This window comes from Cherax quadricarinatus, chromosome 48, assembly GCF_038502225.1.
Source record: "Cherax quadricarinatus isolate ZL_2023a chromosome 48, ASM3850222v1, whole genome shotgun sequence".
NCBI classification, from domain to species: domain Eukaryota; kingdom Metazoa; phylum Arthropoda; class Malacostraca; order Decapoda; family Parastacidae; genus Cherax; species Cherax quadricarinatus.
The window spans coordinates 21650501-21665964 of record NC_091339.1 but is presented as its reverse complement, the minus strand read 5'-3'; the positions used below and the strand labels follow the sequence as shown (position 1 = coordinate 21665964).

Below are 15464 nucleotides of genomic sequence, written 5' to 3'. Positions count from 1 at the left end.
GAAAGGGATGGTAATTCCAATTACTGAAATCAGAATCACTGTGATATCATCAAGGGGATGTGGAAAGTAAAGTGCAGTCAACCTACCACACTCGTATTTCTCAGGACAGCAGGAGCCTACTGGTGTAGGCAGAGGAACACAGTGGTCGCCGGGAGACGCACACTCCAGGGTGGCGCACAATATCTCACCATCATAACAATAACAATCTGAACAGTCATCTTTGGGAACGTAATCTCCTTGACTGTATATCTGGCCGTCAGCGCTCACACACGTAGGAGCTTCTGTAACCTCGGGATCCACCACTGGAGCTGGAAAAAAAAATATGAATGTTTGTTAACTTGCTGACGTACAGTGATTAGAATTTTTACATGCACAAAGTAGAAATGAGAACGCAGGCGTAACACTGTGCCTGGGTAATATCATGCAATGAGTTTCGATACAAACAGGGGGAGGACGCTTTCAATTACTTGCATGAAGGCTCGAATTTCTAGGACAAGACCTTAGAATTATGTGATTACATGTGATGTGTTTTATGACAAGTGGGTGGGTGAACACTTACGACAGTCGAAGGAGGGGCAGCAGGTGTTTGGATTTGACACCACGACACAACGACGGAAGGCGGGGGGAAGAGGGGGGCAGGAAGGCTGTTGGCAAATCACGGTACCATTGTCACACCTACAGTTCTCTTGGCAGAGAGAGACTGCAGGAACACTATCTCCGTCTTCGTATAATTCATTATTCATAACACAGCCGTCCGCGATGGCATCGGTGGGAGACTCTTCTTTGTCGATGTCTCCTGTCGAAGGAGTGGAAGTTGTACCAGTAATTGCTGGACCATCTGTGACTGTATCAACATCAGTTGGAACATCAGTGGCTGTATCAACATCAGTTGGACCATCAGTGGCTGTATCAACATCAGTTGGTCCATCAGTGGCTGTTTCAACATCAGCTGGTCCATCAGTGGCTGTATCAACATCAGTTGGTCCATCAGTGGCTGTATCAACATCAGCTGGTCCATCAGTGGCTGTATCAACATCAGTCGGTCCGTCAGTGACTGTATCAGGATCAATTGTACCATCAGTGACTGTATCAACATCAGGTGGACCATCAGTGGCTGTATCAACATCACCTGATCCATCAGTGGCTGTATCAACATCAGTTGGTGCATCAGTGGCTGTATCAACATCAGCTGGTCCATCAGTGGCTGTATCAACATCAGTTGGTCCATCAGTGGCTGTATCAACATCAGTCGGTCCATCAGTGACTGTATCAGGATCAATTGTACCATCAGTGAATGTATCAACATCAGCTGGTCCATCAGTGGCTGTATCAACACCAGTTGGTCCATCAGTGGCTGTATCAACATCATTTGGTCCATCAGTGGCTGTATCAACACCAGTTGGTCCATCAGTGGCTGTATCAACATCAGCTGGTCCATCAGTGGCTGTATCAACACCAGTTGGTCCATCAGTGGCTGTATCAACATCAGCTGGTCCATCAGTGGCTGTATCAACACCAGTTGGTCCATCAGTGGCTGTATCAACATCAGCTGGTTCATCAGTGGCTGTATCAACACCAGTTGGTCCATCAGTGGATGTATCAACATCAGATGGTCCATCAGTGGCTGTATCAACACCAGTTGGTCCATCAGTGGCTGTATCAACATCAGCTGGTCCATCAGTGGCTGTATCAACACCAGTTGGTCCATCAGTGGCTGTATCAACATCAGTTGGTCCATCAGTGGCTGAATCAACATCAGTTGGTCCATCAGTAGCCGTATCAACATCAGCTGGTCCATCTGTGGCTGTATCAACATCAGTTGGTCCATCAGTGGCTGAATCAACATCAGTTGGTCCATCAGTAGCCGTATCAACATCAGTTGGTCCATCTGTGGCTGTATCAACATCAGTTGGTCCATCAGTGGCTGAATCAACATCAGTTGGTCCATCTGTGGCTGTATCAACATCAGTTGGTCCATCAGTGGCTGAATCAACATCAGTTGGTCCATCAGTGGCTGTATCAACATCAGTGGCTGTATCAACATCAGTTATAACATCAGTGGCTGTATCAACATCAGTTATAACATCAGTGGCTGTATCAACATCAGTTATAACATCAGTGGCTGTATCAACACCAGTTATAACATCAGTGGCTGTATCAACACCAGTTATAACATCAGTGGCTGTATCAACACCAGTTATAACATCAGTGGCTGTATCAACATCAGTTATAACATCAGTGGCTGTATCAACACCAGTTGGTCCATCAGTGGCTGTATCAACATCAGCTGGTCCATCAGTGGCTGTATCAACATCAGTTGGTCCATCAGTGGCTGTATCAACATCAGCTGGTCCATCAGTGGCTGTATCAACATCAGTTGGTCCATCAGTGGCTGTATCAACATCAGTTGGTCCATCAGTGGCTGTATCAACATCAGTTGGTCCATCAGTGGTTGTATCAACACCAGTTGGTCCATCAGTGGCTGTATCAACATCAGCTGGTCCATCAGTGGCTGTATCAACACCAGTTGGTCCATCAGTGGCTGTATCAACACCAGTTGGTCCATCAGTGGCTGTATCAACATCAGCTGGTCCATCAGTGGCTGTATCAACACCAGTTGGTCCATCAGTGGCTGTATCAACATCAGCTGGTCCATCAGTGGCTGTATCAACACCAGTTGGTCCATCAGTGGCTGTATCAACATCAGCTGGTCCATCAGTGGCTGTATCAACACCAGTCGGTCCATCAGTGGCTGTATCAACACCAGTTATAACATCAGTGGCTGTATCAACATCAGCTGGTCCATCAGTGGCTGTATCAACACCAGTTGGTCCATCAGTGGCTGTATCAACACCAGTTATAACATCAGTGGCTGTATCAACATCAGTTATAACATCAGTGGCTGTATCAACATCAGTTATAACATCAGTGGCTGTATCAACATCAGTTATAACATCAGTGGCTGTATCAACATCAGTTATAACATCAGTGGCTGTATCAACATCAGTTGGTCCATCAGTGGCTGTATCAACATCAGTTGGTCCATCAGTGGCTGTATCAACATCAGTTGGTCCATCAGTGGCTGTATCAACACCAGTTGGTCCATCAGTGGCTGTATCAACACCAGTTATAACATCAGTGGCTGTATCAACACCAGTGGCTGTATCAACATCAGCTGGTCCATCAGTGGCTGTATCAACATCAGCTGGTCCATCAGTGGCTGTATCAACATCAGCTGGTCCATCAGTGGCTGTATCAACACCAGTTGGTCCATCAGTGGCTGTATCAACATCAGCTGGTCCATCAGTGGCTGTATCAACATCAGTTGGTCCATCAGTGGCTGTATCAACATCAGCTGGTCCATCAGTGGCTGTATCAACACCAGTTGGTCCATCAGTGGCTGTATCAACACCAGTTGGTCCATCAGTGACTGTATCAACATCAGTTATAACATCAGTGGCTGTATCAACATTAGCTGGTCCATCAGTGGCTGTATCAACACCAGTTGGTCCATCAGTGGCTGTATCAACATCAGTTGGTCCATCAGTGGCTGTATCAACATCAGCTGGTCCATCAGTGGCTGTATCAACACCAGTTGGACCATCAGTGGCTGTATCAACATCAGTTGGACCATCAGTGGCTGTATCAACACCAGTTGGTCCATCAGTGGCTGTATCAACATCAGCTGGTCCATCAGTGGCTGTATCAACATCAGCTGGTCCATCAGTGGCTGTATCAACATCAGCTGGTCCATCAGTGGCTGTATCAACATCAGCTGGTCCATCAGTGGCTGTATCAACACCAGTTGGTCCATCAGTGGCTGTATCAACATCAGCTGGTCCATCAGTGGCTGTATCAACATCAATTGAACCATCAGTGGCTGTATCAACATCAGCTGGTCCATCAGTGGCTGTATCAACATCAGCTGGTCCATCAGTGGCTGTATCAACATCAGCTGGTCCATCAGTGGCTGTATCAACATCAGCTGGTCCATCAGTGGCTGTATCAACATCAGCTGGTCCATCAGTGGCTGTATCAACACCAGTTGGTCCATCAGTGGCTGTATCAACATCAGATGGTCCATCAGTGGCTGTATCAACACCAGTTGGTCCATCAGTGGCTGTATCAACACCAGTTGGTCCATCAGTGGCTGTATCAACACCAGTTGGTCCATCAGTGGCTGTATCAACATCAGCTGGTCCATCAGTGGCTGTATCAACACCAGTTGGTCCATCAGTGGCTGTATCAACACCAGTTGGTCCATCAGTGGCTGTTTCAACATCAGCTGGTCCATCAGTGGCTGTATCAACACCAGTTGGTCCATCAGTGGCTGTATCAACATCAGTTGGTCCATCAGTGGCTGTATCAACATCAGTTGGTCCATCAGTGGCTGTATCAACATCAATTGAACCACCAGTAGCTGTATCAACACCAGTTGGTCCATTAGTGGCTGTTTCAACATCAGCTGGTCCATCAGTGGCTGTATCAACACCAGTTGGTCCATCAGTGGCTGTATCAACATCAGTTGGTCCATCAGTGGCTGTATCAACATCAGTTGGTCCATCAGTGGCTGTATCAGTATCAGTTGGACCATGAGTGTCTGTATCAGTATCAGTTGGTCCATCTGTGGCTGTATCAATATCAGTTGGACCATCAGTGAATGTATCAACATCAGCTGGTCCATCTGTGGCTGTATCAACATCAGTTGGACCATCAGTGGCTGTATCAGTATCAGTTGGTCCATCTGTGGCTGTATCAATATCAGTTGGACCATCAGTGGCTGTATCAACATCAGCTGGTCCATCTGTGGCTGTATCAACATCAGTTGGACCATCAGTGGCTGTATCAGTATCAGTTGGTCCATCAGTGGCTGTATCAACATCAATTGAACCACCAGTAGCTGTATCAACATCAGTTGGTCCATCAGTGGCTGTATCAACATCAATTGAACCACCAGTAGCTGTATCAACATCAGTTGGTCCATCAGTGGCTGTATCAGTATCAGTTGGACCATGAGTGTCTGTATCAGTATCAGTTGGTCCATCTGTGGCTGTATCAGTATCAGTTGGACCATCAGTGGCTGTATCAACATCAGTTGGACCATCAGTGGCTGTATCAACATCAGTTGGACCATCAGTGGCTGTATCAACATCAGTTGGACCATCAGTGGCTGTATCAACATCAGTTGGACCATCAGTGGCTGTATCAACATCAGTTGGACCATCAGTGGCTGTATCAACATCAGTTGGACCATCAGTCTCTGTATCAACATCAGTTGGACCATCAGTGGCTGTATCAACATCAGTTGGACCATCAGTGGCTGTATCAACATCAGTTGGACCATGAGTGGCTGTATCAACATCAGTTGGACCATCAGTGGCTGTATCAACATCAGTTGGACCATCAGTGGCTGTATCAACATCAGTTGGACCATCAGTGGCTGTATCAACATCAGTTGGACCATCAGTGGCTGTATCAACATCAGTTGGACCATCAGTGGCTGTATCAACATCAGTTGGACCATCAGTGGCTGTATCAACATCAGTTGGACCATCAGTGGCTGTATCAACATCGGTGGGTATATCAGGCAGTGTCTCCATGTCTGAAATATAACGTAATAATATTTACATTTCATATAAAACACTTTTTTGTTGTTGAACACTGAACTAATTGTAATCAAACTGGATACAAGGAAAGGCATGGTAACTCGTTTCCTTAAGGGACACGTAAGTTCCTCCGTCTTTTAATAACATATTCATTTTTCTACTCTAATCTACCTTGTCCGTAATTACTATGGCATTTGCTTTGTCTGTTTCCTAAGGTGAAGTCTAGGATCTTTCTTTAATTCATGGTATAACTTAATAAATCTCTGAGGAAAATTGTGTTGCAGAAGTCTGATCGAAAGAAAGATCCTAGACTTCACGTTACGAAACAGACAAAGCAAATGCGATAGTAAATGCGGACAAGGTAGATTACAGTGGGAAAATGAACATGTTATTAGAAGACAAGGGAACTTACGTGCCTTCTAAACCGGTATTGATTTTCCGTACCTCTGACAGCAGCCCTGCCTCTTAATGACTTACAGTACTTTACTATTATTAACACATTCAAGTGGCTGACTGTTTAACGATTATGTGACTTAGACTTTTTTAGGACGCACGGTGGGGTCCTGTTTTCTCTTTCCTTGTCAGAACTTTTTATCACCTTTATCGTGTATTTCATTTTATATTATAACTGCTTCAGGTTTTATTGCTAGAGGACAGTCTAACGTGACCTAATTCTAAATAGTGTAAATCGAGAAATTTGCTGAAAACCATATTTGAGAAATCTACATAAAGTTTGTCCTACAACGATAATAAAGGAAATGGAAGCGGTGATATCTTTCCTCTTATTGTTACTGACTGTGGGTCATTTTAGTTCTTACTAACAGGATTGTTGGGAAATATAAACAAAAGTTACAAGTTTCCAATTAGCATCGGTCGTGGAGGTTCTTAATATAATAATTTTCTCTTCATTAGCACAATCTAAATATCGATATTAATGTACTCTATAATGAAGTTCGCTTTTGAGTATTAATCTTCTACTTACCACATTCATACTCCTTGGGGCAACAGTCATCTTCGCTTCGTATGATTGGTTTGCAATTAATTCCAGCGGGAGGCGTACAGTCGAGGCTAGCGCAGACTATCTCGCCGCCAGTGCAGAAACAGTCAGTGCAGACATCTTTACTAGGAACCGCCTGACCCTCGTAGTACTGAACCCCATAACTAATGCAACCGGGCGACGGAGTTGTCTCCTGGGTTACAGAGTCTGGAAAAATGCGAGAGAAACACATGATCAAAATAATTTACAATAAATTATATTTAGAATATAATTACCAGATGACATTCTATAGTCCACCTCACTAACTAATGTTAAGTGAACTTACCACAGTCGTATGAAGGGCAGCACTGGTCTGGGTCTTGGACAGGCTGGCATCGCAAGAATGACGGAGGTGGAGGAGGACAGGCCTTCAAAGTACAAGCTATAATACTGTTCTGGCAGGTGCATGACTTGTGGCAAGGTGTCGTACCAGGAACTGTGGCACCATTGTTGTATGTGGTACTGTTCAGTATACAGCTTCCTTCTCCAGGGACCCCATCAGGACTTACTTCTTCCCCAGGAGCTACTGTTGAGTCTTCTGACTCATCAACTCCAGTCTGTATGCCAGTGGCAATCTGTTGAACTTCAGCTGGTGCTTTTGTGACCGCATCCTCTTCACTCTGTGTTGGCAGGCTTTCATCAGTTATAATGGTCATTGGCGTAGTAAGGAAGCTATCGTCATCAGGAGCGGTTGTTCGCGTCTCCATGGAAGAACCCGGTCCAGTCATCATGGCATCTGGCGCCTCCGTTAGTTCAACTGTTCCACCTGCTATTTCACCGGTAATGATAGCTTGAGTGACTGGTGCCTCAGGTTCTGCATGTCCTGCCTCAGTGACAGCTGCCTCACCTTCCTTTTCCGTCACTTTTTCATCAACAATGTCAGTAGGCGTAGGTGACAGGGTTGTGCCTGCCTCAGTGTCAGCACCCGTAACAAGGTTTCCTACCTCGAGAATATCGATCGCATCTGGAATAATACATGCATGTGTAATTACTTACTAAATATCGCCGCTAACTTCGTTTCTAAATATTTATGCAAAAGAAAATACTGGTAATACCTCGTCCAAGTACCTCTATCTGATATACATAAACTTCGATATATAACAATCGACATCAGTCCTCACCCCGGCATTAGAGAAACCTTACCACAGTCATATTTCGATGGACAGCATTCGCCCTTAGGAACTTCCGAGGGTGTGCAGTTTTGGCCAGCAGGTTCACTGCATTCTACAAATGCGCAAATAGTTTCTCCCTTTAAGCAGTAGCAATCAGTGCAGAAGTCGGACCTTGGCACATAATCTCCTTCATAATACTGGACGCCATCAACAAGGCACCCGGGTGACGGTAAGGTCTCTACCTCAGATGTGGCTGAAAACACAATTACCCAAGTAATGACGGATATAACATATAGTTTATAAAGGCATAATAATGTATTTAATTATAAAACAATCTCAAAGACAGTACGAATACTCACGGCAGGAATAAGTTGGGCAGCACACTCCTTCCACAGGCTTGGAGTCACATCTAAGAAAGCGAGGTGGTGGAGGAGGACATCCTATGTACTCACACTTTACCTGGCCTTCCACACATTTACAACTTTCTTGGCAAGGATCAGTTACAGGAACAAAGGCGTTACTCTTATACAGTGTCCCATTAACATCACAGTTTCCAGTCGCCAGAGGAGACTCTGTGTAGGCACCCTCAGAAGTTTGTGTAGCTACAGTGAGGGACTCTCCCGGTACCTCAGTTTCAGGGGCAACAGAAGGCGTTTCAGTTGCATAGACGCCATCGGGAACTTCTGGGAAAGTTTCTTCTAGACTTGTTGAAGTCTCAGAAACATCAGCTGTGGAACCAGTAACTGTCTCAGTTGGACCGTGAGTGACTGACCCATCAACTTCAGCTGGGTCATAGGTGGCTATTTCAACTTCAGGTGGCCCATCAATAGCTGTCTCATCAACACCAGATGGGGCATGAGTAGCCGTCTCAACACCAGTTGATTCATCAGTGCCTGTCTCAATACCAGTTGATTCATCAGTACCTGTCTCAACACCAGTTAGTACACCAGTGCCTGTCTCAACACCAGTTGATTCATCAGTGCCTGTCTCAATACCAGTTGATTCATCAGTACCTGTCTCAACACCAATTGGTCCATCAGTGCCTGTCTCAACGCCAGTTAGTACACCAGTGCCTGTCTCTACACCAGTTGGTCCATCAGTGCCTGTCTCAACACCAGTTGGGGGATGAGTGGCTGTCTCGTCAACCTCAGCTGGTCTATCAGTGGCTGTCTCATCAACCTCAGCTGGTCCATCAGTGGCTGGCTGATCAACCTCAGCTGGTCCATCAGTGGCAGTGTCATCAGTTGCTGAAGTATCAGGGCCTGGTGTACCTACAGGAATCTCTGTAACTCCTGTAGTATCTTTATCTTCAGGACTTTCAGTAACCAAAGTTGCCTCAGTAAGTGTTGAGGGTTGAGTAACACTTGGTTCACTAACATCACTCACACCGTCAGTAGCAACAGAAGCCTCAGTAATGTAATCACCATCTTGGTCGAGGGTCACCTCTGGAGTTACTGAACTTTCAGTGGTAGTGTAGGAACTAGTGGTGGGCGACGCACTGACTCCTTCTGGTACTGCTGGAGAATCAGTGGAAATTCCCTCTCCAGTTGATTCATCAGTACCTGTCTCAATACCAGATGATTCGTCAGTAACTGTCTCGACACCAGGTGATTCGTCAGTACCTGTCTCAATACCAGTTGATTCGTCAGTACCTGTCTCAATACCAGTTGATTCGTCAGCACCTGTCTCAATACCAGGGGCATGAGTGGCTATCTCATCAACACCAGTTGTGGCATCAGTGCCTGTCTCAACACCAGTTGATTCATCAGTGCCTGTCTCAGCACCAGTTGATTCATCAGTGCCTGTCTCAGCACCAGTTGATTCATCAGTGCCTGTCTCAACACCAGTTGATTCATCAGTGCCTGTCTCAACACCAGTTGATTCATCAGTGCCTGTCTCAGCACCAGTTGATTCATCAGTGCCTATCTCAACACCAGTTGATTCATCAGTGCCTGTCTCAACACCAGTTGATTCATCAGTGCCTGTCTCAATACCAGGGGCATGAGTGGCTGTTTCATCAACACCAGTTGGGGCATAAGTGCCTGTCTCAGCACCAGTTGATTCATCAGTGCCTGTCTCAACACCAGTTGATTCATCAGTGCCTGTCTCAGCACCAGTTGATTCATCAGTGCCTGTCTCAACACCAGTTGATTCATCAGTGCCTGTCTCAATACCAGGGGCATGAGTGTCTGTCTCATCAGCACCAGTTGGGGCATCAGTGCCTGTCTCAGTACCAGTTGATTCATCAGTGGCTGTCTCGATGCCAGGGGCATGAGTGGCTGTTTCATCAACACCAGTTGGGGCATCAGTGCCTGTCTCTACACCAGTTGGGGCATCAGTGCCTGTCTCAGCACCAGTTGATTCATCAGTGCCTGTCTCAACACCAGTTGATTCATCAGTGCCTATCTCAGCACCAGTTGATTCATCAGTGCCTGTCTCAACACCAGTTGATTCATCAGTGCCTGTCTCAATACCAGGGGCATGAGTGTCTGTCTCATCAGCACCAGTTGGGGCATCAGTGCCTGTCTCAGTACCAGTTGATTCATCAGTGGCTGTCTCGATGCCAGGGGCATGAGTGGCTGTTTCATCAACACCAACTGGACCATCAGTGCCTGTCTCAACGCCAGTTAGTACACCAGTGCCTGTCTCTACACCAGTTGGTTCATCAGTGCCTGTCTCAACACCAGTTGGGGGATGAGTGGCTGTCTCGTCAACCTCAGCTGGTCTATCAGTGGCTGTCTCATCAACCTCAGCTGGTCCATCAGTGGCTGGCTGATCAACCTCAGCTGGTCCATCAGTGGCAGTGTCATCAGTTGCTGAAGTATCAGGGTCTGGTGTACCTACAGGAATCTCTGCAACGCCTGTAGTATCTTTATCTTCAGGACTTTCAGTAACCAAAGTTGCCTCAGTAAGTGTTGAGGGTTGAGTAACACTTGGTTCACTAACATCACTCACACCGTCAGTAGCAACAGAAGCCTCAGTAATGTAATCACCATCTTGGTCGAGGGTCACCTCTGGAGTTACTGAACTTTCAGTGGTAGTGTAGGAACTAGTGGTGGGCGATGCACTGACTCCTTCTGGTACTGCTGGAGAATCAGTGGAAATTCCGTCTCCAGTTGATATGTCAGTACCTGTCTCAATACCAGTTGATTCGTCAGTAACTGTCTCGACACCAGGGGCATGAGTAGCTGTCTCATCAATACCAGTTGATTCATCAGTGCCTGTCTCAATCCCAGTTGATTCATCAGTGCCTGTCTCAGTCCCAGTTGATTCATCAGTACCTGTCTGAATACCAGTTGATTCATCAGTGACTGTCTCAGTCCCAGTTGATTCGTCAGTACCTGTTTCAGCACCAGTTGATTCATCAGTGCCTGTCTGAATACCAGTTGATTCACCAGTACCTGTCTCAATACCAGGAGCATAAGTAGCTGTCTCATCAACACCAGTTGATTCATCAGTGACTGTCTCAGTCCCAGTTGATTCGTCAGTACCTGTTTCAGTACCAATTGATTCATCAGTGCCTGTCTCAATACTAGTTGGAACATTAGTACCTGTCTCAATACCAATTGATTCATCAGTGCCTGTCTCAACACCACTTGGTCCATCAGTGCCTGTCTCAACACCAGTTGGGGGATGAGTTGCTGTCTCATCAACTTCAACTGGTCCATCAGTGGCTGTCTCATCAACTTCAACTGGTCTATCAGTGGCTGTCTCATCAACCTCAGCTGGTCCATCAGTGGCAGTGTCATCAGTTGCTGAAGTATCAGGGCCTGGTGTACCTACAGGAATCTCTGTAACTCCTGTAGTGTCTTTATCTTCAGGACTTTCAGTAACCAAAGTTGCCTCAGTAAGTGTTGAGGGTTGAGTAACACTGGGTTCACTAATATCACTCACACCGTCAGTAGCAACAGAAGCCTCAGTAATGTAATCACCATCTTGGTCGAGGGTCACCTCTGGAGTTACCGAACTTTCAGTGGTAGTGTAGGAACTAGTGGTGGGCGATGCACTGACTCCTTCTGGTACTGTTGGAGAATCAGTGGAAATTCCGTCTCCGATTGATATGTCAGTACCTGTCTCAATACCAGTTGATTCATCAGTACCTGTCTCAATACTAGTTGAATCATTAGTGCCTGCCTCAATACCAGGGGCATAAGTGGCTGTCTCATCAACACCAATTGGAGCATGAGTGCCTGTCTCCACACCAGTTTGGCTATCAGTGGTTTCAGCATCAGTTTCTAAATCTACAGCCGGTCTGTCAGTGGCTGTCAGCCCGTCGAGGTCACCCTCTGTTGTAGATTCCTCAGTCACTTCCTGGTATCCCTCAGTCGCCCTGCTGGGGTCGATCGTTACTGCGGAAGCATCTATCGTGACTGTTGTCACCTCAGCTGTAGGTTAATAGAAACCCAATTAGTCACAGATATGGAACACAGTCTAATGTAATTAGTATATAATATTATTTTGAAATGGTAGCGATATTTATAAATTATTAACTATCCTCATAATTAAGAATATAATTTTTCTCGGAAATATTTTTAAATTTTGTGCTAATTAATGTAGTCTGAGAAAATAAAATTAAAATTCTGATGAGTTCAAAGTATGAGTGAAAGTTACAAGGATGTTTTTTTTTTCCTTTAGGATATATTTCTTTAAGTTATGAAATAATTCAAGATAGTCATACGTGAAATGCACGTACATTAATCCCTAGTGTAACCTTATATACAAAATGTTATGTGCCTAATACGGTATGTGGGTCTCGTAATGAAGTCTGGAGAGTCTTATAATATACCTTAAATAAGTTAAGTATAATTCTAGATTATCAAGAGAAAAGTGTCATATAATTAATAATGTCTTAAAATCAAGCACCGTCGTGTAAATAACGTACAACTCTCACACATTAATATTTTTATCAATCTGTACGAGTAAAGTCAAAACTGCACATGACATTAACAAAAGGACACATCTCTGTTTTTAAATAGAGAAGTCTTGGGTCATAAAAGCCAATAATAAATACTCGCTGCTGCACAAATATTCTCTGAGGTGTCCAGGTTGATCTCTGGTAAGACAAGCATGAGTCCTGTGAGCTAAGAACCAGTCTCACATAAAATTAAATTTCATATGCATCAGCTCTAGTCCTTTGCCGGGTCGTTCCGTAAATACAATACGTTCTATACGCCATAAAAAGTATTAGTTGGAAGATTCACTTGTGCTAGTTCAGTCTTGTCAGTAACGTGTCATATACAAGGCTTTAATTCCTCACTCAGTTGGCCACCTCAGGCAGTGAATAATGGCATGCATTTTACGATTGTTTAACTGGGTATTTTAAAATGGAGATCAATTATAGAATGAGCAGCAGTTATTTGTAACTAAAATTAAGCTCATGCTTAATTAACTCGCACAACGTAGACCTACGTGGTTGATGCGAAGAATATTTTATGTTATGACTGGCACACTGCCTGACTTCATGACAAACATTGTAACATGCTCGAGGAAAGGTTTAGTTTGTCACTGACAGTCACTTTTTGGCTTCATGACAAGCGTTGTAGCATGCAAATATATTATTATATTAAATTTTCTCCTGAAGGTCTCATAATATTGTGATGTTGACAAAATATAATGAAGTGGTAAGAGGCCATAGGGACGTTCCAGGCAAACAGCAGCTCCTGGAACTTGTGTTACAGTATATATATTTATATATATATATATATATATATATATATATATATATATATATATATATATATATATATATATATATATATATATCAGGCAGTTACATCGTGCAGTTGCAAATCTTGCTTTTATAGAGAAAGGTCGAAGCATAGGCATGTTTAAATTATTTTCTGTGGGACATGTGCATTACAGAAATAGCAATGGATAAGCTGGTAAAGCCAAACTTTATACTGTGTTGTTAGTGATGTGAGCTGTGCAAGCTCCAGTGGGATGTGTTAATAGTGGATGCTGAACGAGGTGTCAAGGTAACAACCGAATTGTGTCCCTGGATGAAGCCTCTCCCCACGCTTGCTGGAGAGTGGGGGAGTAAGAACCCGATGGGGGGGAATGGGTAATGTGTACACTGACCCATCGCCTGCAAGGAAGTGTTACACACCTGTTAAAGACTGGTCCCACGACCCACTCATCAACACTGGAAATATATCCTCGAAATTATTTTAAATTTGATGGATATATCCAGTATCCATGGGTAGGTTCTGTGGTCAAGCACCTTCACGTTGTAAAGCTTAAGAATTAATATTATTTTTAATAATTATTATACCAAAAGAACTTAGTGTTTATGTGTGCATAGTTACAAGAAGAGGTTAATGTGTCTTATGTTATATTTACAATATTTCATCTTTGTGTTGCCAGAGAATAACACTGTATAGGAATATAACGGTTAGCGACCCAGGACTGTTTCCCTGCCTGACATTTGCTATCAAATTGAAAGGACAAAAAATAGTTTCCCTGAAGAAATTAGTTTTAGTGTTTGTTTGAAAGCACATTAGATAAATGGTAATTACTGTAATTACTTAATTATTTTCTTCAAATATAACAGGGAAGTCAAGTAGAGAAAAGACCTGATGTGAGTGTTTGGTCAGTGCTCCTGAAATGAGAGTAGTTTGTACTCTTGAGATGAGTGCGGCAAGTGGACACTATTTCACAAGAGTATGTTTACCACAGTTACCCGCCCAACAGGACTCGTGTAGTAACACTTACGACAATCGTAGGCTTCAGGACAGCACACCCCCTCACGGGCGGCTCTTGGGATGCAGTTCTCTTCCATGTCGTCAAGGGTAGAGAGACACCCCTGGATGACACACACCAGGTCACTCAGCACGCAGTAGCAGTGCTCACAAGGGTCGTCAGAAGGAATGAGAGCACCGTCGGCGTAGAAGTCTCCCTTGTGGAAGCAGCCGGCGGGGCTGGGAGGCATGGTGGTGGTCGGCAAGACTATAGAGTCATTCACCGTAGCGAAGGGAGACGTTGTCGTCGTCAGAAGACCCTCGTCAGTCTCGTTATAAGCTGAGGATGACGAGTGCATCAAGTGAAAGTGACGCTCAAGCAGAGATAATGACTATTTATCAGAAATAAACAACCTTGATATTTCGTAATATTCTCACATTTATTTTTTATTTTTTTTCAGTCGTTCTTGTCAAATTTAAATTGTTCCAATAAAATTAACATATTTTTATTTAAAAGGCATTAACTGAGAGTGAAAGTGCCTAATTTTAGCATATGATAATACATTACTAATTGAATATGAGCTATAGTTAAATAAGATCTAATAAAATATGAAAAACTCAGCACTTTTATGTTAAATTAACATTTTTAACCAAAAATTTTATCTTAATTTTAGTGGAAAAATTTTAATTTCCTAAGAATGACGGAAAAATCTAAACAAATGTGAACAATTACGTAACGTGAACAATAACTAGACGCAAGAGGCGTTTAGTAACTGTTTGGTCAGAGTCAAGGTGTTAAAATTCATACACAATCCATACACACAATATACCTCAAGTTCGTTAACTAAAGGGTAATCAGTAATAACATTTAGTTTCCATTCAAAACGATGCTAGCTAGTGACCTTATTGTGCTTAGTGACCTTATTGTGCTTAGTGACCTTATTGTGCTTAGTGACCTTATTGTGCTTAAAACCGGAGATGACAAAAATCCGGGAAGAAGCTGGACAAGAAAAGATTTTTGTTTTTTTTTTAT

At 43.9% G+C, this 15464-nt stretch overlaps 1 protein-coding gene across 1 annotated transcript in view; it reads right to left on the bottom strand.

Moving 5' to 3' along the window:
- tnc (tenectin) overlaps window positions 1-15464 on the bottom strand; it is a 192435-nt gene that overhangs the window by 4271 nt on the left and 172700 nt on the right. Inside the window, exons 10-19 of the mRNA XM_070094802.1 lie at window positions 14466-14771; window positions 8114-12139; window positions 7786-8007; window positions 6929-7606; window positions 6589-6810; window positions 3803-5602; window positions 3333-3700; window positions 2615-3302; window positions 560-2512; window positions 87-308 (exon numbers count right to left, since the gene is read on the bottom strand). Coding sequence (XP_069950903.1) covers window positions 87-308; window positions 560-2512; window positions 2615-3302; window positions 3333-3700; window positions 3803-5602; window positions 6589-6810; window positions 6929-7606; window positions 7786-8007; window positions 8114-12139; window positions 14466-14771 — 10485 coding nt within the window. The remainder of the gene's footprint in view (window positions 1-86; window positions 309-559; window positions 2513-2614; window positions 3303-3332; window positions 3701-3802; window positions 5603-6588; window positions 6811-6928; window positions 7607-7785; window positions 8008-8113; window positions 12140-14465; window positions 14772-15464) is intronic.